Genomic DNA, 22705 nt, shown 5'->3' on the forward strand with positions numbered 1-22705 from the left:
GGCGCTGTGGGACAGGGCAGAAAGGAACGGCGACATTCAAAGGGCACCTTTGTGCTTTTTGGCATCTTCCTGGCGCCGTGCTCCGCAATGTTCCCTTCCAGTCCAAAAAAGGGGGGGGGGGAATAAAGAAAGGAAGAAAAAAAAACCAGAGAAGAAAAGGCCGGGGGAGGAGCCGGGATGGAGCCGCCCCACTGGGAAAGAGCTGCCCCACGGCTCCCACGCTGTGGGTCAGCCCCATCAGCTCCTGTAATACTGCGCCGAGGAGAGGGGGAAGGCCCCGAAATGCTTGGCCTTAAAGGAGATGGGAGGTCGGGTTGTACAAATGGTTGGGGTGGATTGGGGTGGGTTTGCCTTTTTTTTTTGCCTTTTCCTTCTTTTTTTTGTGTTTTTTTTTCTTTTCTTTTTTTTTTTTTTCATTGTTTGTTTTTGTTTTAAATACAAAAATAGAGCTCGGTCTCCTCAGCGAGGCAGAAAATGGGCCGCCCTCGGTATAAAACTACAAAAGTCAAAGGCAGGCATCGGGATGCTGCACTGGGATGCAGTGCCGTGGCCGTGGGGGGACACAAAGCCCCGTCCATCCCCACTCAGCCACTGCAATGGGAGCACAGAGCAGGGGCAGCTCCGGGCCTTGGGAGCACACAGCTCACATAGGAACAGTCGCAGGTGCCAAGAAGGACCCAAGCAGCCATTCCAGCTCCTCAGTGTCAGAAGGGCTGTCTGTAACCCAACAGTGCGGGGCCAGGGGGGGGTGATTCTACTTCATGCCAAACGTTAATCCATGAAAACTACTCATTTTTAACCTTTGGGAGTTTCGGTGGCTTTAGGTAAATTTATTTCCCTTAAGTGTCTTGAAATAAGCAGGGTTTCATTGGTTGCCATTCGGGCGTTCAGAGAGGCCAATAAGCAGAGCGGGCCTGTTGGCCCCCATCAGCAATCCCCAACTTCTTCAGCCATGAAGAACTGATGCTCATCTCTGAACGGGACCGAGTCGTATTAAAGGGGATGTTGGTGCCCATCACAGCCCCGGGTCCCCCCCGCGCTGCGCGTCCCACCGCTCAGAACTGCTGCTGGTCATACTCTGCTATCAGTTTTTTGATGTGGGCCAGTTTGTTGTGGAGGTATTCGCAGCGGTTCTTCTCTTGGCTGTAGTTGGGGTTGGTCTGCAAAGGAAAAGGGGCGGTGAGGGATAGAAAGCAGAGCTGAGTCTGGGCACAGCAGCGTGGCCCCAGACCTGCAGGACCCCTCTGCCCTGTGCCATACAGAGGAGCTCTTATTGTGCATCCCTTCCTTTGCTCCGTGCTGCTCAATGCTCCCCAGCACCCACAGAGCAGACACAGCTGCCTGCAAACCCCCCTCTGAGCAATGAAGGGACCATTGATGTGCTGATACGCTTTGGAGGTCAGGTTCTGTGCTTGGCAATGACCTGAGCCTTTCAATCCCTTGAGGCTCCACCCAGAAGCCTCATTTACGGCCAGAAATTGACACTCACCTTTTTAATCTTCCGATATTCCTGTAAAATTTGATCGTGGATGGTCTGAAAAGGAAAAGGGAACAGATTGGTTTCTAACCAGCCAGCATCTCTGCCACCCAAAGCAGCAGCTGAGCAACACACAATGCACTGAGCAAGACCTGCTCCCCCCCCACACGCTGCCCCACTCCCACCAGAGCCAGCACTCCAGCACTGCCCCACTGCAGCCCCCAGCCATGAAATCCCAGAGCTCAGACCCACGTTTTTCCCCTGAGATAAGAATAAAACACTTTGGTGAGGAACTGGAAGGTTTCTAAAAGGGCTGAAGGACGTTGGATGGAGCGCTGAGCACAACAGGCTCCTTAAAACCTGCTCCTTGCACTGGGTGAGACTTATTTCCTCGAGATACCAGTTACAGGAGCTGAATAACACCACGTTGTTAAGACTGAAGATGGGAGAGAAGCAGCTGACTGCGCCCTGCTCCCCTCCCAGCCACTCTGTGCTCCCATCTGCGCACGCTGGGCTTTTCTGGCTGGGATAAACTCATTGCTTCCAGCAGCTTTTGGCTGCAGCCACTGATTGTCTCACGGAGGCCTTCCCTTGTCAGCAAGTGCTGTGATGTGCGCCCAGCTCCACAACCAGAGCACGGAGCTGCCTGAAGAGCAGCCCGCAGAGCTGCACTGCCCTGAGCTCCTTCTGCAGCCACATCTCACAGCCTCACATGAACCGCAGCATCCCCATCTCAGCTTTGTTCTACCTTGTATTCCTCAGAGCCCTGCAAGAGCTGCTTCAGCTTGGAATCCAGCTGTGTGAATCGCCGTGTTATCCTCTCTATCCGGGCGTGCAGGTCTCTGTACTCGTTGTATTCCGCGTTGAAGTCGTTCTTGTAACTCTGACGCTGTTCCGAAGAGGAAATGGCTGCGTATTTTCTAGGGGGAGAATCATTTTGTTCATCAGTTTACACGTCTTCCCATCCAGACGGAGCGAGCAATGCGCTGCCAAAGCACGATGACAAGTTGGAAACCAATGCGGCCTCTTAGTGCTACGGTAGCACAGAGACAAGGGCCAGGACTGCTGCCCTGACCTCGGTGTGAAATGAGACATTGCTTATCAGTGCGAGGCAGGATGCAATGTGGAGGTACAGCCTGGGAGCAGTGAGGGTGTGGGAGGACACTCAGATAGCACCGCCACAGAGCTTCCAACTCCTGCTGTCCCACAGAACATGGAGTTCTGTGCCTGTGCCAGACCTTGGAACAGCAGGAGCACGAAGCTTCCAGCGCTCAGAGGCTCGAAAGGAGCACAAGAGCCATCCAGCTATCGCTGCAAAACACTCTCAGCATGATTACGTGGCAAGTGGAGGGCAAGAAACCACGTTGAACAGACTGAATGCACCTCCACCACCTTCTGAAGGTACCCCAGTGTGACCTGGACAGAGTGCGGCAGCTCATGTCTAACAGCTGCACCATTGAGGTACACTGAAAAGAGCCGATTAATGGCAGCCCTTTCATGCCTTAATGATGATTCTAAACCTCCTGCAGCAAATCCTGTGATGGAAACACCCAACAGCACCAAAGGGTTTGTGGCTTCTTCTTAATCCCACTCACAAAGTCCTACTAAGCAACACCCGAGCCCACCATCAATCACACTGTGACTTTCAGCTCCCAGCGTGATCCCAAATTCAGCCAGCAATAAAGCAACTCACAATAAATAATCCGGCATGTCCGAAGTTGATGTTGGTACACTGGAGTTATTGCATGTCCCATTTAAACCTGAAAAAGAAACAGAAGACACAAGAGCTTTCTTAGAGGCTTCCTGCAACTTTAAGCCTCTGTGCAATTCAACTGTGAGCTCCTGAACCTGTCTGCAACGTGCAGATGTTGATTTCTAAAGGATTTCTGCTTTTGCCTTCAGTTGAGGGGAAGGTGCTGCCACCAACAGCAGCAGCAGCACCAGCACGGCCTCAGCTCCAGGGCTTGGAGGAAAGGACTGAGGGGCTGGGAAGGAATGAAGGAAGATGCAGAATGTGAGTGAGGAAGATGGTGGTGGTGAAGGAAGGTTTGCTTTGCCCGTGAGTGCCACCTACTGTCTGCAGACAGGACCCTGAAGGTCCCTGCACTGCCCCAAACAATGGGAACCTGTCGGAACTGAGCATGGAAAGTCATCAGAAAGGACCTGGAGCTTGGATGGAAAACACTTCCATCACATCCCAAAAGCAACAGCTGCACTGTTTCCTTACTCCTCAGGGCAGTGGGGGACAGCAAGAAGGCTTCCAGCCCAGCTGCACAGCTCTCTAATAGCACTCACCACCTTCTGCATTCCATCTGGTGCCTCGTGGCAGAGTTACAAACCAACACAGCAATCATCACAACACCAAACACAAGTATGTAATCAAGCAGCACCACGTTTCCAGCAGGTCTCAATGCCTGCCTTTCATCCCCGTGCACTAATAAAGCTTCCCACTTAGGGAGGAGAAACACAACCCGGTCTGAGGTGGGTCCAGGCAGCACCAGAGGCTGAACGTGAAAGACCTGAAGCCTCTTTGGAGAGGAACAGCGATGCTGATTTGCAGGTAGGGCCACTGACGACACACAGCAACCTCTTCCCAAGGATGGATTTGGGGCAGAAATGACAGCCAGCACAAAGGGCAGCTGGGCACGTACCTGGCGCATCCTGCGGAACACTAACTAAGTCAGCATTTTTTATTACTTCACAGTCCTGCTTCTCCTCTTTGCATTTCTCTTCGCTTTTCTTCTCCTTTCTCTCTTTCTCTTTGTCTTTGTGCTTTTTGGATTTTTTCTTGCTTTTTACGTACGAGCTGCAATTGTGTTTGCTCGTCTGTGCACAGTCTGTGGGCGCGGGGAGGCTCAGCCTGTCGGCCGGTTCCGTGCCCTCGCAGTCTCTGCCGTTGTGGCTCAGGTCGTTGCTGACATCAGCCAGAGGGTCGTGGGGCCGGGGCAGCTCCGGGAGGCTGGAGCTGGAGCTCACCGACTCCGGCAGCGCCGGCGGCAGCGCAGCAGAGGGGACAGGGATGGGGACGTCCTTCCCGTTGGCGTTCAGTTTCCCGTTGAAGGTGGGCTGAGCTCGATGAGCCAGATGTGAGATCCGGGGCTTCTTGTTGGCCAAAGGATCGATGAACTCCAGCGGTTGGGAGCGTTTCTAAGGAGGAAAAAAAGGAGAAGGAAATCTGAGTGCTGGCAGAGCTCGGGCTGCAGCGCTGTGACCACTAGGTGGGGGTGCAGGGCTGCAGAACCGGGGCTGCTGCAGGAGAACAGGCAGCAGGCACTGCACACTGCACTGCATGCAGCCCCAGCACTGCAAACAGCCCCCCCCCCAGCACTGCAAACAGCCCCCCCAGCACTGCAAACAGCCCCCCATGCTCCCCTGGAGGGCTCTGGCAGTGTTCTGTTGCTCTGCTGGCAGCCCAGCCTGCAGTGTGCCCCCAGAACCCTGCTTGGTGTGCAACATGGGAGGACACCCTCAGCTCCCAGCTACTCCTTCCTCTTCTCAAAGGGCATTTCCCAGAAGACGTGAGGAAGCAGCAGTCCTCAACCTAAAGAGGATGCTGGCAGTGTCTGTATGAGGCATATCACACAGGCTGACGTGCTCTCCTGCAGATAGGGTCTGAGTGGCACTGTGCAGAGCCAAGGGCCAGGCCTGGCGATGCCTGCAGGTCCTCCCAGCTCGGGACACCCCGTCATTCCAGACCTGAATATCCCTCTACCCGCAGAGCAGAGGGAGCACACAGGTTTCCCCTCGCTGCCCAGCACTGCTCAGAGACCATGGAAAGTCCACCTCTGCCCTGTGGAAAGCAAGGGATGGTCTGGACTATTTCTTTTGGCTATTTTATTGCTTTCTTTACTGTCTCAGACAGGGCTGTTTGCACATGGAAACTTTGCTCCATCCCAGCAGCACGGCCAGACATGCAGCTGCATTGCACCCGAGCTGCCAATTCGCTTCTTTTCCCCCCCAGTTATGATTTCTCTTTGCCAGCTGCAGGGTCACAATGACAATGCTCAGTGACAGATCCTGCTGCTGCCCATCAGGATGATTGTGCTGCAGGAGCCCCAGGGGTGGCAGCAGCAGTCGGACCTGCTCAGCAGCATCACTACCTGCCCTGCAGCCCTGCCTCCAGCAGCCATCTACCTCCCAGAGGAGGAGCCATCCTGTGCAGCACAGACCCAACAGCAGCCACCCTCCCCTTACCTTACACTACAGCCAACAGAGCTACCCAGTCCTCTGCTGATTGGGACCATCAGGAGCGCGTCCCTTCTCTAAATGGAAGCTACAGCTGCCCAACAGCTAGCATCAGAAAGTGACAGCTGTGGTCTGCTGCCCAATGGGCCACATGAGAAGCACTGCTGGGAACACCACTAATCCGTGTTCAGTTGCCCCTGTTTCATTAAGGATCCTGGACACAAAGCAGCCAACCACCCAGAGTTCAAATCAGGTAACCAAGAGCTGAAGACATCCCACACAAACCTCTGTGTCTTTCAAAACACTCGAAGCCAGAAGGAAGGTGATCTTTTAACACACATTTCTCGAAGAATCAGCTTAAAACAAAGCACGAAGCACCTGGTAAGAGAGCACCATCCCATCCCAAGCCAACTCGAAGGGGACCATTCTTTGCTCACCAGGAACGTGCCCGCAGCAGAACAAAGTGCATCTGGAATTAGGCACTTGGCAAACAAGTTGCGTGGTTCTTGTTCTCAGTGGAGAACTGCTCACCTCTCACTGCCAGAAAGCACATAATTTCCTTACCTGCTAATATTCCTTGCCACTAATCCCCAGTGCGTCTGTCCAGACAAGTAAGCATTACACATTCCATTGGCAGGAGGAGAATAAATACTCAACTTGTCTGGGCTGACCCGCAGCAGAGAAGGGAAGGCAGCATTTTGCAGCGTGAACGAGAACAGCCGTGCTCAAAGACAGGCAGACAGTGGGACACACTGCTCCACACACATCCAAGTGCAGCTCCCTCCCAGCTCACGGGTGTGGAAACCCAGCTAAAATGGCCTTTCCATGGCTCCGTGCGCTGGCATCTCAGCAGGTCACAGAGCAGACCAACCTGCTCCTGCTCTGTCATGGCAATTAGCTTGCAAAGGTCAAGGTTTTTAATAACTCAGCCCTGTTTGGGAGCTGCTCATTACTGCTTCGTTCCAGTCAATTATTAGCAATGAGTAAAACAGAAGCTTGCATTCTCCTTGGAATTCCAAGAGGGATGGAGGCACTTCTAAAAAATTCAGCCCTTAAACTAAAGCTGAGAGCTCACGTCAGAGATCTGCAGCCAGGGGAGAAACTGGGGCTGAAGAACCCAGAATTAGACTCCAACTTAAGGGAAAAAACCCCCCAGGCTGTGACTGAGCAGCCCATGGGTGGAGGTGTGCAGGAGTTACGAGCTCAGGGCCTGCAGCAGTGCCCACTCCTGGCTGTGCTGTGTGCTGGGGTGGCTGTGCCTACCTGTGGAGGAGAGCCAGAGCTGGTGGTGTCCTTCGGAGGACTCAGGGAAGGTGCTTCTCCTTGGAACCCGCTGCTGTTCTGGGGCTGACAGAGTTTCCTGAAAAACACAATTTGGGTCGTTCAGACGCTGTGTGACACGGCACAGGGCAGCACTCGGATCTGCCTGCAGAGCACAGTGCCCTCACGTTGCTCTGATGGGGATGCACTGACAGCAGCTCCTTTGGGCTTCTGGGTCTTTAAAATGCATTCAAATCTGACCTGCTCAAACCTGAAGCTCCAGGTGCCTGCAGCCATAGAATGGCCTGGGTTGGAAGGGACCCCAAGGATCACGAAGCTCCATCCCCCCTGCCTCAGTCAGGTCTGCCAACTTCCCCTTCTAATACCAGCCCAGGCTGCCCAGGGCCCCATCCAACCTGGCCCTGAACACCTCCAGGTATGGGGCACCCACAGCCTCTCTGGGCAGCTGTTCCAGCACCTCACCACTCTATAATAAAGAACTTTCCCCCTGACATCCAACCTCAATCTTCAACTTCAAACCATTTCCCTTTGTCCTGCCATTACCCACCCTTTCAGAGCAGCCCTGCACCGCTCTGCCCAATCTTATTCAGAACCATCTCAAAAGGCACAGATCAACCAAGAAAAGCACTTGCAGGCTGAAGACAGGATGGGGAGCAGTGCGGTTCCACACGCCGCACGGCAGCTCTTTGCACGTCTCCTGACCAGATGGAGAAATCCCATCACCTCCCAACACGTTAATCAGGGATTTCCCAGCAGCAAATGAAAGACAGCTCTGCTGTGATGGCAGAACAACTCGCTGCATTGGTGAAAAGGTGGAAAAAAAAGATGTGAGGAGGAGCTGGGTGCAGCTCTCACTGTTTTCAGATGCATTCATTACCAGCAGGGCTGGATGCACAGCTCCCTCCTGCCCATGTTTTCCTCCTGTCCGCAGCCCGATGTGTTTTTTCCATCTTACAGCCTCACTACCTGTGCAGGGCTTTGTTTGCACAGCGCAGTGCATCCTTTCCAAGGTCTATTTTTAGGCTCTCACAGAACAGAACGCCACAATTCCAGACAAAAAGCAGCAAACGCTGCCTTCTGCAGGGAGAAATTACCCTTCCTGAGAGCCACCCAGACCGCTTGGCAGCTGAGTTTGTCCACTTCATTATCATTCAACACGGACACTATTTACATCAGTTGGATTTCTCTTTAGCACGCCGAAGCACCTCGAGTGCAGGATGGTGTGACAGAGTCTCACCTGTAAGCCGGCTGTGCTTCCAAAGCATGGAAACCACTCAAACAGTGCATGCTCTACTTAATTTATTGCACTTTGGGTTGAAGTTCTGTCACAAAAGCAAGTCAGGCAGAGCACTGATCTAGGTAGGATAAACACATTAAAAATCCAGGGAGGCACATCTATAAACACAGTGTTGTGCTACGACATGGGAGCTGCAGACCCTTTACCTGCTACCTGTCAGCTTCTGAGCTTGGAGGCTTCACCTGAGGACAAAACCTTTGCCAAGTGATGGGACAAAGCCATCACCTGCACCCACCATCAGGGGATGGGTTCAGGCAGCTCTTGGTCAGCACAGAGCACACCTGATGGGCAGAAGGACAACCACCACTCGTGTTGTAGGTGGTGCTACAGAAGTGCTTTGGTGCTTCTGCAGCCACATTTGTGCACGTCTCACTGCAACCACACCTCAGTCCTAAAGGGGATGCAGGTGATGCTAATAGAATTTCCAACACAGGAAAACGAAGGGAGAAAAACACAGCAAAGCACCCGAAGAACAATACAGAAATCAAGGAGCACTTCTCCAAACAAAGAGCTCAGGGCTGTCCCCAGGAGCAGAGCGCAGGGACGCAGAGCTCTGCTGGTTCTCTGCAGCCCTGAACAAACACAGCACAGGAAGTCATGTACCAGGAGATATGGAAAAAGAAAGGAGAGTTTCAATGGAGCTGCCCTGGCCTTACTCCAGCATTTTAAGTCACCATTAACCTCTAACTGCAGCAGCTCTTTACCCCATCCAGTTTTTTTCTGTAGCTTTGAGCATCGTGGTTTCAATCACAGCAGCAGACAGCCTAGGAGCTGAAGACTGTGCCCGCTTTTGCTGTTCTCAGACTTAACCAACTTCACCTGGATAACAAACACATTGACTTCACATGTTAAACAAGTCAAATGCTCACAGCTCTACCGAGTCTCCCCAGTTTATAGCTACCAACCCGGCCCAGCATTATCAAGCTGCAGCTATCAAAGAAGAGGGATTAATTACCGGACAAGTATCCTCTTCAGCAGCTGCTGGTCTCCTTCAGAATAGCCAGGCCAGTCCTTCTGCACCTCTTTGTAGACACAGTCTTTCAGTGTGAAAGTGCTGTCCTTGGCACTCAGATTTGCCACCTGCAATAAAAGGAATTGGAATGGAACTCTTAGAATTTCATTTTCTCACTTGCTGGCGCAAAAGAGATGTATTAGATGCAAACATAACTCAGCACTTAGGGTAGGAAGGGGCATCAGAACAAGGGGATACTATACTCCCAAAATGTTGTAGATTTACTCCAACTCTGCTTTTCTTTTGCCTTATCAGTGCGATGGAATCGACTAAGGAACAAGTTGGACCTAAGCAGATTATTCAGCTTGGATGGGCTGGAACAGTCCTGCATCAGTTGGCAGCAATCCTTGGAAGCCAACCCAGCAGGAAGAGGCAGCTCCCAGCAGCTGAACCAGCACAGGGTGAGGAGAAGAAGGCTGCAGGAGGGAACCTCTCACTGCCATGCCAGCCCAGCAGCGGGCAGAGAGCTCCTTCTGGAGGGGCAGCACAGAGAATCCCCTGCAGGTTGGGTCCCCTTAAGGAGGAGAACTTTCCTGGGGGCTGCTTTAGGGAGAGAACAGCAAAGCCTGTGACATCCAGTTTATAACGTGGGGTTTGACGTAAATCATCGTGCCCAAGTTCTGTGCTGCAACCTCAGTGCACTTGCACGAGCAGCTCTGTGACACTTGATCCAACCCCATTGTGTTTCCCTTCCCTGCAGAACTGCATGGTGCCTACGTGGATAGGAAACAGCGCTGGAACTGGCAGCATTGTGTTAGAATGGAAACAGCTTGCTGCGAGTTATCCCACTTTCATCAGTCTTTCCACAGCGTGATTGAAAATTTAACCTCTTCTTGCTGGTTGCCTGCCTGAAAAACACGACGACAGCACAAACCAAAGGCTGAATGTGTGCTGATACTGCACCCTGTGAGCCAGCCCTTTGGGAGAGACTGCAGAGCACTGAGGCCAGAAAGAGAGCAAACCCCCCCCATGTGTACAGAAAGGGATGCTGAGCCCAATAGTGGTTGGACCGGGTTATCTCAGAGGCCCTTCCCACCCCCAAGGGCTCTGTGGCTCCGTGATAGAGCAGAGGGCAGCAGCCCACTTCCCAGCCTTCAGCTCAGCCCAGGGTTGGGAGCTGCTCTCATTCAGCTGCTGCAGGACTGCAGCCCTCCAGCCTCACTCAATGGAGGTGCTGGGGAGTTTGTTACCTGCACAGCAATGCGAGAACCTCAAAGAAGCAGGTGGGAGAGTGGGAAGCTTTAATTAAAACGATGCTGCTAATCTCTTTCGAGCCTTCAGGAAGATTCTGACCTGATATTAAAAGCAAAAAGCTGGAAAACCAAACAGAGCCAAGAGCTCCTGATAAGCAGGGAAAGCACAGCTATCGCTTCACATGGCCAACACTGCTTTCCCCTTCTTCAGCTGTCTGCTTTCCAACACCCTGAGCCAATGGGCAAGAAGGCTGGAGCCGTGTTTTACATTGAGATAGCCCAGCAAACAAGTCCTGTACAGAAAGCAAAGGCTGTGCTTGCAGGGCTGTCCTGCAGTGGATGCAGCTCTGCACACAGCTGGAGCTGCTGCCTCCCTGTTCTGCTGTGCTGGGCTCTGCAGGCTCCACCCCGTGCCTCTCAAAAATAGAATCCTTGCAAAATGAGGCAAAAAGGCCATCAGGAGGAACACGGAGTCCTGCAAGAGATGCGAGAACACAAGGAAGCCCACACCTAGATGCAGTCAGGCTCATAGCTGGGGTGCAGCTCCTCCTCTCTTGTTTTTCAGTTGCTTGGTGGCCCTGGCAGTGCTGGGAGGAGGTGAGCCTACAGGCAATGTGTTACAGCAAAGCCAGAAGTGAGCCCCATTGGGGCGACACGCAGCCACAGCCAGGTTCATCACCACCTGCTGGGGGCTGCTGAGCATCACCAACCAAGAGATGAGAATCACAGACAGTGCTGTTAAATGTGCCCACAGCATTTGGCAGGGCGTGCAAAAGCATCGTAGAGCTGCTGGAAAACAAAGGGCTGTGGGATTCAAACATAGAAGCCACTTCCAGCTACCTGCTCTGTGCCCTGGGCAAACCAACCCCTCGTCGGCTGGTGCATCTCAGCTATGGAAAGGAGCAAAAAGAATCAAATCCAACACAGAAGAAGGCAGCTGAAGCATTTACGTAACAGCTGCGGTGTGTCTGGTACTGCCAGAGCAATGAAGGTGTTTACTGCAACCCCTAAAATGGCACCTTCACCATGAGTCAAAGTGTTAAGGACTGATTCAGCCAGGAGACAGCTTTCCCACTTGGCATACAAATAATATGGTTAGCAAGAAGCTGCACGATCCGCACTCCTAACCAGGGGCACTGCTGAGCTGGAAAGGCACAGAGCAATACAAAGCTCAGCATGGAGGGACATATCCTTCCTTCACATAGGAAACATAACAGGTATTAACACACACTGCTTTGTGGCTGCGTTAATAAAGATACATGGAGTAGATTTGCTATAACAATTCCCATCACTCTGAGAGCCCCTGTTAGGAACTCTCCCCATAAGCAACCGAGCACACATTCACACCCATGCAGAACTCACTGCCCTCCTGAGAAGACATTTCTCTTTACCTAAAGAGACTCCTCCTCCACCAGAGTACAAACCTGCTGCAGGAGGTTGTCCAGCAAATCCTTGTCCTGCTGAGAAAGTCCATCCTTCTGCAATCTGAGAATAAGTTCGGGTTTCTTATAAGGCTTTAGTGCCAGTAAGTGCACAACCCTATCTTTGAAGGGTCTCTGAGAAATGGCGCTATTGCCTCTCTTTATTGCACTGGCAAGGTTGACTGGCGTTGGGCGCTTCCTGGAGGGAACAGCATCGGAAGCTCCTGGTGCAGGTTTACGTACCTGAACCTTTTTGCCTAAAATGAGATGAGAACAGTGAACTGCAGCAGTCACCTTGCAAAGGCCAGAGGTCTGTCAACACAAATACGGAGCTCATCACACGCTCTGAAGCGCCCCGAGATGACAATGAAGGACACAGAGCACAGCACACCCCATCAGCTCACCACCACCGAGCGGTGCCCTGTGAGCTGTATGATTTGTAAACAGCAGCACCAGGATCCAGAGAGCGGAGCGTTCCTGGCCACAAGCTTGCATAAAGCCCTCTTTGTTTGCCAGCTTTGCATTTATCCCAATTGTCAGTACCCCCGTGGTTAATCCGACCACTTTTTCCTCTCCAGGAGGAGGAAAGTTTGGCATTATTATGTAGAGGAGTCGAAATGCGGAGTGGAAGGAGCAGAGCCGGTCAGCGCGCGGCTCCCCGCTGCTGAGCTCAGCAGAAGCGAGGCTCCAGCAGATGTTTCTGCTTTAGAACAATAGGAACTTTATGGGGCCAGGTCCACCTCCTCTCTGCCACACGGCCACGTGAATGGGGTCTAACGCTGACACATTTCCCTATTCATTAACACTGACTGTTCCCATAGAAGAACTCTGCTACACGGTAGCTCAGCTCAGCTCCATCCCAGATGCAGCTCTTGCTTTCTTACAGCGTGATACACAAATTCCTTTTTCCCATTCCTATCGAAAACCCAGCTGGGATCCTCACAAGTCCCACAGCACTGAGCAGCTGCGAACCCACAGCAGGCCACAGAGCCAGGCTCCTACCACCAGCAGCAGAAAGAGCAAATCAAAACAAATGCACGGGTTCCAAGGTCACAAAAGTGGGGATGCTGGAACAGCAATTCGGTTCAGGAAAGTGACCTTCATTGGGACAAACAACGTCCAGCATTTATCGCAGCCAGTCGGGAGCTTTATCTCGGCGTGGCAATGCTGCACTGCTAGGAAGCAATGTTTTCAACTGAGTCATCTGGAGGTACTGGTGACTGTCTGCACTGTTTGTTTTACTGACATGCAGATTGCATAACAGAGTCCCCATTTCCTGGCTTGCTGTTAACGCTGATGCAGAGAAGTCCAACCCAGCAGCAGTGGGGCTGTGCTGGTCAGAGGGGGAAGCTCTGCTCCCACGTCAAACACCCCAGCACAGCAGTCAGCGGGGCCTCACCGCCAGCTGTGGGCTATGGGAACGTTTACAAGCTTTCTACAGCTCCCCTCGTTCCTGCCAGGTCGTGAACAGCAAAAAACATATTGTGACATCTCCACCTGGGGCTGCAGCCAGCACGGGCAGCGATGGGGGGAGAACAAACTAAGGCAGGCCAGAGCACTGCGTCACGTACAACACTCGTGTGCGTATGGATACACTGCAGTGCACACTCAGTGCGTATAAGCACAGCCCCCTACAGACATCTGCCTACACACACATCCATCCAAGCTCCAGTTCACACCCGCACTGCCCTCCTGCTCTTGCCCTGTTCTGTTTCAGGTAAGCTGCCCAGCTTCCAAGCTGTCATTTTTTAAGGCAAGCTGGGCTGCATCCCTCTGGGAAGCAATGTGCTCTGAGAATCTTCTGAGCCCAACTTCAGCCACTTACTGTAATGTCCTCGGATGTAAGCTAAACAAAGCAGTCCTCTCGTCTACAGGAAATCAATGCATTTCCTTCCCGATTACTATCTTATTTCTCAGTTTTGAGCACTTGGCGGATAAAACAATGAGTCAGGGTCAGCTCTGCTTGCTGCAAGGCACCATTCTCAGCACAGACATCCCCTACAACAGGGCAGCATGCAGCTCCCATAGGCCTGGAGGAGCCAGGCTTTGAGCTGATCACATACACCTTGATTTTAAGGCCAGGCTGAGGTTAAGCAGGGAGCAGAGCTCAGCTCTGGGTCTCCATGGGCTCCTTCTGGAGCTCACTGATAACTCCCTACACTTTTGTTCTCTCTGTAGAGATTCCTCCCTTTGCTGGCACCATAAGGTGGCTCCTCTGAGGCTGCAGCCAGCAGCTCTAATTGGGCCTCCTGGCTGACGACCACAACAGCACTGCAGTGTCACCTCCTTGGTGACAGAACCACACTGAGGTGACCTCAGAGCCAAGCAGGTCTGAGCAGAGATGGAAACCATCAAAAGAAGTCACAGTGCAAGGAGGCCAACACTGCCATTCACCAGACACCCCTACGGCACCACCAGATGTTGGTGGAAGATGCTCACAGCTCGGTCATTGGCTGCAAAGCGAACATGAGCACAACCTCAGGGGCAGAGAGGACAGCCCCCACATCGAGGTGCTGCTTACCTACGTATCTGCCTCCAGGCTTGATGACAATGGCACTCCGGCTGCGTGTCTCCTCTTCCGCCTGTGCCATGCTCTGCCGTGCCTTCTGGTACGAGTCGTCCGTGGCACACACAGTGATCTTATCCTGTATGCTCCCCAGGCAATCCAGGTGGATGTTGCCATTGCTGCAAAAGAAAGGCAGTGCAGAAGATGCTCCCGTGGCTGCAGACAGCTGAGATTGAGCTAAGTAACAACAGGAGGGTGCGGAGAGATAAGCCTGATTCTTCTGCTCACCCAAATACACACAACCTGATTACAAAGACTCCAAAAACAAAAACTGCTCTAAGTTCTGTTCAGGTTTGTTAAGGAAACAATGCTACAAAAGATAAAGGTAAGCAATGGCTGGGTTGGTCGGAGCTTTAGCTGTGTCACTCACCTGGATACGTACTGCTGGATACAGTCAAAGCTGCCTTGGGGGCTGTCCTTGCCAATGTTGGAAAGGTAGAATGTGAAAGTCCGCACTTCGGTCGGGCGGTCCGGCCTGGGAATGGCGATGTGCTGTGATGGAGAAAAACTGGGCTCACCCCCACTGCCACAAAAGCCCATTTTATGGCAGTGAGTGTGCTCTGATCCAACCTGAGGAATGCAGATGGAGTACAGCACAGCAGACAGCAGAGTGCGGGCTGGGGAGAAGCTGCAAGCAGGATTCGAGTCACGGTGCAAGAGTGAGAAGGTAAGAAAGGAGGCAGGGATGGAGAGATGAGGTAGGAGGACAGAGGTAGGAGCTGGCAGCTCACTGCCCTTCGAAGCAGAGCCCACAATCACCTTTTTCTAGGAATTTGACCCAATTCTATTGATTCAGGCTTCAAACAGACTCGCAATCCCTGTTTATGTTCAATTTAAAACACTGGAGACCTGTTTCTTTAGACTTAGTGATCCAGCACTAAGCACAGCACAAGCACTGAGCAGCACGCTGCTCCTTTTTTAAGGGATTATAATTCCACCACGAGATTTCATGGCTCACAGCGGTGTGTGACATGGCTGCTAAATTCAATATTTAATCAAGCATCAAGTGTGCTCCGCAGCACCTGCACTGCGCTCCTCCCCCGGCTCTGCTCTGCAAACTGAGGCCTCAAATACAGATCCACAAAGGAGAGATCTGCTTCCCCCCGGCGCTGCAGTACGAGATGCACACTGATCTGTATGAGATGCACACTGATCTGTACTTATGTGTGCTCTCAGAGTGGGGATGGACCTGGTGCAAGGCTGGGCTCGCTGAGCTGCTGAGTGCCCAGCCCCTACCCACCCCACAGCACCAACCTCTGACCCCAGTGGGGGCAACAAACCCTTCTACCCCCAGCAGGCAGCTTGGTGCACGCACACAGCTCTGTTGTTCTGCATGCTATGCCCACAGCCAAGAGGAGCAAACAGGGCTGTACGTGGCAGTTTGCAAAGCTAAACCTGGAGGATGCGTGCAAACCGAGGCAGCGCTGCAGCAATGCCTTCACTGCCCTGGTGGCGCTTCTGCAGATCTATGAGAGCTGCCTGGGCACGGAGATGTGCAGCGTATGCAAAGCGGCCGTTATCGAGGAATTATTTTTAGCTGAACCAGAAGGTTTCTCGAGCCACCACAGCAGCACAAGAGACTGCTTGGAGGGAGCCCTAATTTTGGTGCAGTCGTACACCAGTAACCATGGGCGCTTAAAAATAGCCCGGCACAGATGTGACTCGCGTTTCTTCTTTCAAGTAATATTCATCTGTGTACAGCTCATTCTGAATGGCAATTTCACCTTCCTCTATTTAAACCAACACGAGTTCATCCCAAGAAAGAGGGGAAACGTCACATTTTCCGCTCACGTCAGGCTGAGAGAGCTGTGCCCAATAGTTTGCAGGAGCACCCACGTCACCGGAGGGTTTCTGAGCCCCCTCCTCTGCTTCCCCCCATGTGAACACCTGCACCGCTGACCAACCTCATCCCTCATTCTCTATGGACTTTGACCAAAACAGAAACACCTTCAGCCCTCCTCAATGAGCTGTGTGCCCTCCCTGGATCCCTTCTGCAGCCTGTATCCCATGCTGAGGACTCCCCACCTGGAGAGCAGACCCCTCCCCAACCTGCACTGCTGTGGGTGCAGCTCAAGGTACAGCTGGGTCTTCCACAAATGGAAATGTTTCAATGCCATCAGCTGAATTAGAGAACTCATTCAATCAATGCTGTTATCCTCCCAGCCTATAGGTGGGAAGCACCTTGAGCCCCACTGCCAGCTCCACCAGCAGGGCACAGTCCTGATGCAGGCAGGCACTCTGCTTAGAGCCAGATGGTGACACAGCTGCCAGTCCTCCATCAGCACTGTAAAAATCATAACACGGGGACAAAGGGTTCTTTCTGACAGCCCCAACTGAAGCGCAATGCACAGCTCTACCTTTGGCCTCTATGCGACAGCGCAATTAATTCACCTGCTGATGAGGAGCTGGGGGAGCACCAAGGTGCTGCTCTGTGGTCTCAGGGACTCCACCCCCTTGTTTTGGTGCTGTTTTCACTCACCTCCCCCTGGGGACCCCCCCATTCCCAGCACTGCCCAGGCTGGTGGCAAACTTCCCATCCCAGCAGTGGGGCCGTGTGAGTCCTCTCACTGATTGCACCACAATGTTCCCTTCGAGGAGGACGAAGGAAAGAGGAGGTACAGGCAGAGCCCAGGCAGTTGTGAAGGAAGAGGCAGACACAGATCCGAGCTGTCTGCTCAGCTCCCATACCCACTCACCCCATGGCACACAGCTTGGTCACTCGCCTGCAGTTCTCCCACACCATGTTCTGCTGGAGCACCACCTGGCTGACACATGGGCAAGGAGGGACTACCTGACTTCAATGCCTGCAGAGCTCAGGCACACCTGAAACATACACTGGGCCACCACAAAAGCACCTTTTACTCACAGCTGCCTTCGCATCCTGAAAACAAATCTTATATTCCCTCTCCTTACACTGAGCACCTGAAGTTAATGCACGGCTTTCTGTAGATCAATCACTATTTCAAACCATAGGATGGCTCAAAGTTGGAAGGCACCTTGGAGTCCATCCAGCTCCAAGCCCTGCTGCAAGCTTATAGACCACTGCATGGTGAGCAGCATTGGCTCTGAGTGAGCAGCTCTGAGCTGCACAGCCACCACCTGCAGATATCAGAGCGCATGCAGGAGCAGGACAGACAGAGCGGGACAGACAGACAAAGACTGCTCAGATCCACTGCAAAAGCAAAACCGGTGTGCGCTTCCCCAGGCGGCCCCTGGGCTGACTTACCCCTTGGCTTCCTTGAAACTGGATTACGGGTTTTGAAGTCACAGTATCCTACAAAAACAAATGAAAGAAGAATTAGAGAAGCACAAGGCTCAGACGGCTGTTGTCGAACAAGTCAGCTGGATTTTCCACCTATGCTTTTGTTTTTATAACGGTGTGAAAATGCAGAGACAGAAGAAGTGGAGGATTGTACCCATAAGAAGGATGAGAGCACGATGCCATCAGCTCCAAGCACTGCTCTCAGCCACGGACCTCCAGAGAAAGGGATGCTCTGAGCTGGTTCCCTCCCGGTCCCCAAACCACTCCTCCGGCATAGAACAGAGCGCTGCGTGTCCTCAGTGCTTATGCAAGTTATGAGTTAAACAGTGGATGTTTGAGGGGAAAATTTAGGACAGCTGGGAGAACGCAGGAGGCCAGTTTTTTCCAACAGAACACTGGCAATTGGATGGGGAAGCAAACGGAGGCTCTGCTGCTCTGCCCAGCAGCCCTGCCTGCTCCTCCCAGCAGCAGCCCCTCTGCTGCTCCAAACTCAGCCAGGCGCAGCTCCTGGGTCCTCAATACACCATAGGAAACCTGGGTTCCAAAAAGCCTGAAAAAGGATCTTGTGGAGCTAATTACAGATCGGGGAAGGCCTGCAATTAATTCTGGAGGATTACTTAAGTGTAACAGAAGGGGAACACAGAGCACGGATGTAGAAGAATGTGGCACTGAGAGCAACTGCACGTTGTTACATGGATCAGGGTCGGCTATAGTTACAGAACTTACACATCCCCTAATCTTTGTATGGGCCACATTAAAGAAGAAGAAAATAAACCAGCATTCCTGCAAGCTAGGGAGCAAACTGCAGCTCTGTTTTACTGCTGTAATTCCTGGAGCACTGCTTGCCACTTCTTAGAATGGGTCTAAGAAAACACGTCAACCTTCCTCCCACCTTCCCATAAGGAAACACGCACCCCTGTGCTCTCCTTCCTGCAGCTGCCTCTGCACTGCTCCATCCAGGAGCAGCACTCAGAACACCCAACTGCTGCATGTGGCTGCACTGACACTGCCCCAGCCCAGCATATCTGGGTGGTACCAATGCAGACAGCAGCAGGAAGCACAGAACCTGCTGCACTGCAGGGTCAGTCCTGCAATGTGCTGCATGGCCTCCTGCCTGCTCACAGCCTGCAATGGGAGCTCACAGCGCACCGTGGCAGCGCTCTGCACTGTACAATGCACTTCTGTGCCCCTGCTGCATCTCTGGGGCAACAGCACTGCAGTGAGGCTGCAAACAGCCCAGCATGCAGTGCTCCTCCTGAAGGCATGAGTTTAAACCCAACAAGGAGCAGCCCAGCAGGCTGACATGTGCAAAGAGGCACAGCTCAGGTGCTGCTCCAGGCACGGGATGCACGTGGCACTGCAGTCCTGAGGCCAAGCAAGCAGCTGGACACCTCCCATTTCTTCAGGGAAACACAGATAATTAAAGAATACTCTGTTTCGAGAAGTTCTGTTCTGCACTTACTGGAATTTGTACTGGAGGCAGCACTGCACGGGAAGTATTGGCCTATACTTAGTACCAGAGTATTTGTCCATTTCCTCCAATGTCAGGGAGCAAACAGAGCAAACGAGAGCTCACCCCTGTTTATTTTGGAACAAGGGGACGGTTTTCAGAACACGGAGCTTCATGCAAACATTTCAAGTTAGTACCAGGAATACCAATAAACAGACAGGGTGGCCACAGAGCCCAGCTGGGTGCAGAGGGAAGAGGGGACACAGCACCCACCCAGGGGGTAGCATGGAGATGTGCAAAGCAAACTGTGCTGAGGTCTGCACAGCACTCACTCCTTTTTTGTTTCACACCTTCATGTTTTTCGTTTGTTTTCAATGCTCTGAGAAGTGCCACCAAAAACAAAGCAAGCAGAGGCAGAGCCTGGTGCAAAACGAGTCCGAGGGATCATTAGGAGCAGTCAAAAATACCCACCCTGATAGAAATAAACACCTCTGAACACACCACAGAGGCAAAGGGCTTCTCCCAACAGGTTCCACTTCCTCAAGGCTTGCACTTACCTCCTACCGGAGAAAAGCCCCATGAATATTCCTTCTTCCCATCACATCTACCACTTAAAGAACCACAGCAATCTGCACCTCCATCAGGGCTGCCCAGCAGTGCCAATGGAAGGGGAGGGCACCAACAGCTGCAGATGGACAGACTCTGCTGAGATGTGAGTTACAAATCCCCATCACCATGCTGTCCTCTGTAACCCTCAACTACAAAGCCTCCCAGACCTTCTTACAGACTGGATTTGCTGTTTCAATGCAAGGAACGCAAACAGGTGCAGACCACAAAGCACCTCCAGATAGGAGCACAATGCAGCACAAGTGGTAATAAGGTGATAAAGATCTTTGATGTCAGCCAAAGCTCCAGGCCGGATGTCTCCAAGTTCCAATTGCTGGGCTGCAGAACACCACTGCCTTCCTTGCCCATGGTTGAGTAATGCTACGCACCACGGCAGCGCCGGCGTCACTTCCTCAGTGGTTTAAACTTTTCGGGTTCAAAAGGTTCAGAAGCCACGAGTGCCCCTATAAGACAGACAGGGAGTTGTGTGCAGAGCCACTGGGCAAAGCTTGGGAGGAACAGAGTTACTGGGAGAGCATGGTGGGATCTCAGTGCTTCCAGGCCATGCGGCACCAAAACTGCTTCTGCACCAGGGTCTGGTGAGAGGGGGCTGTGATTACATCACATCTGTAGCCAAATGGGATCGCTTTGTGCCCGTGATGTGAAGCAGGAACTCAGCCCTACATGGATAACAGCTTGTATCAGCACAAACTCTGCTGCCATTGAGATGTCAGCCCACAGGCACAGAGCAAAGCTGGCCATGGGCAGCTCTCATTCACACCAGGATGGCTCTGCTCCCTCAAGCTCACCGGGTACACAACGCAACATGGGACCCACCTGGAGCAGTTTGGGACCCAAAGTCCAACAGCTGAGCACTACTTCCTGAAGCAATGCCTCACAGCACCACCCTACAGCTGTGTGGGTGCCAGACCCCACTGCAAACACCTGAATGGAATCCTGGCTCCATGCATGCACAGCTCCATGGGACGCAGCACATGGCTGCAATGCAGCACTACGCCACCAAAAAGAAGAGCTACAGGTCCGTGCCATTTAGGCAGTGCCTTACAGAAGGAAATTAAAGACTCCAGTGCTCCAGCTCAGCAAGCAGCTTCATGGAACAAAGGAGGAAGGCCCAGAAAAGCACACTCCAATAAACCCTAAACAGACAATTGGGATGCAATGGGCCATCCCCAGAGAAAACTGCAAGCTTTGTTTTTCCAGACAAATGAGCTGGGCCATGCAGAGAACCTCAGAACGGATCTCCATCAGGTTCAAGCAGGAAAGCAGCACTGAAAGGAAACACACACTGAGAAACAGGCACCAATGGGAGACAGCAGTGGGATGCTGAACTCCTGACTCACCTCTGAGCTCCGGATAGAGCTGCCCTGGTGGGACACGCATCCCAGCAGCACTGCTCCTCCCCTGGTGTGCTGTGCTGCTGCCTCCCCATTGCTCTCCTGGGCGCTCGGGGAGACCTGCTCGTTAGGGCTGAGGAGAGGCAATCATCAAAGCACCGACTCTTCAGAGCGCCCAGGATCATTATCTGCACTGTAATCATTACAGCCTCCCACCAATTTCACAGCTAACGAGATGGGGCACCCAGCAATGCTGTGCTGTCAGGAGGCGGACGGCCAACTCCCACCTCTCCAAAGGTGCACAGATCAGAGGCGAAAAAGAACGTTTGTGTCCCCGTGCAATTTTCCCATACAGAGCACAGCTGATGGCAGCAGGGTGGTAATCAACCAGATATCCTCAAGTAAACATAAGGCTATTGCAAAAGAGCCACCCCAGCACAGCAAGCTGCTCCCGTGCCAGAACCCAGCAGCTCTCTGATAGCACCGTGTCCCTCCTGAAAAGAGAAGTTCCCTTTATTGCAGCGCAGTGCTGCAGCCACGGGGCACTGCTGCTCTTCCAGGAAGGTTCTTGCTGCTGTGACCCAGAGCAAAAGCAGCAGATAAAAGTTGGGAAAGCAACTCAACAAGTCGAAACAGCACTTCCCAAAGCGCCCGCACAAAGATAGCGCTGCGTTGGCAAACCTGTGGCGAAAGACTGAGCACAGAACTGGAAACGGGTCTCATTGTCGCTCACAAGCTGCTGAAATGGAGCTTTGGGAAAAGGCATTTTTAATGTCAAATGAACACAGCCCTAAAAACAGCCCTTTCTAAGAAGCCTGAAGTCACCGCTCAGCTGGAAGAGAAGGATTCCAACTGAAATACCAACGCAGAAGTTCAGTGGGTTCCAACAGCCCAGACAGGAAAACAGAAAGGTAAATATCAGTATTTCTGAGTGCGGGCACAGGAAAGCAAACCCTGCACATCTGTGTTCTGAAGCACTGCTTTCAACAAGAAACAGCACTGTGCAGTGCAGCACTGCATGCAGCAGCCACCCAGCACTGCTCAGAGCTCCAGCACTGCACACAGCCCTGCCTGCTTCTGCTGCAGAGCCTTACTGGAGCCATCAGATGATCTCGTTCAATTGGGAAAGGGCTGAAATAAAACCCAACCAAAACAACTGGCAGCAGGAAACTGAATCATCCTCGATTCTCAACTCTGCAAAAAGGTGAACAGGCAGCTTTCCCTGAAGGCTTTACTTAACAGCTGCGTGAGCCAAGACTCATTACAGGGCTTTTGATTCCCTGTTCCTTACATTTCAGGAGCCGTCCCCTTGCAGGAGATGCCATGAAAGAAGATTTCTGTGCAGGAAGGATGGAGGCTGGCTGGCTGCTCACTACATCTGCAGACATGGGCAGCTCCGAGAAGGAAGCAAAAAGCTTCCTGACATCCTATAGAAAGCACTTTGGGCACTGTCACCTCCCCAAGTGTGTGGCTCAGAGCACAGCTCTGCCCTGCCCTGCACACAGCTTTTAGAGCAGCAGGACAGGCACAAAGATCAAATGAGCAGCACATTAAGGACGGACCAACAACTTAACTCACCCTTCTGGAAAGCTTTGAGACA

At 52.5% G+C, this 22705-nt stretch overlaps 1 protein-coding gene across 1 annotated transcript in view; it reads right to left on the bottom strand.

Moving 5' to 3' along the window:
- Positions 1-742: 742 nt before the first annotated feature.
- Positions 743-22705, bottom strand: part of ELL (elongation factor for RNA polymerase II) — a 30985-nt gene continuing 9022 nt past the window's right edge. The window contains exons 2-12 of the mRNA XM_072357648.1: positions 17659-17706; positions 14803-14924; positions 14388-14551; positions 11870-12123; positions 9196-9320; positions 6926-7022; positions 4129-4624; positions 3171-3237; positions 2226-2397; positions 1490-1534; positions 743-1160 (exon numbers count right to left, since the gene is read on the bottom strand). Of these exons, the coding sequence (XP_072213749.1) occupies positions 1056-1160; positions 1490-1534; positions 2226-2397; positions 3171-3237; positions 4129-4624; positions 6926-7022; positions 9196-9320; positions 11870-12123; positions 14388-14551; positions 14803-14924; positions 17659-17706 (1695 nt within the window). The 3' untranslated portion in view covers positions 743-1055. The remainder of the gene's footprint in view (positions 1161-1489; positions 1535-2225; positions 2398-3170; positions 3238-4128; positions 4625-6925; positions 7023-9195; positions 9321-11869; positions 12124-14387; positions 14552-14802; positions 14925-17658; positions 17707-22705) is intronic.

The sequence above is a fragment of the Excalfactoria chinensis genome, chromosome 26 (assembly GCF_039878825.1).
Source record: "Excalfactoria chinensis isolate bCotChi1 chromosome 26, bCotChi1.hap2, whole genome shotgun sequence".
Taxonomy (NCBI): domain Eukaryota; kingdom Metazoa; phylum Chordata; class Aves; order Galliformes; family Phasianidae; genus Excalfactoria; species Excalfactoria chinensis.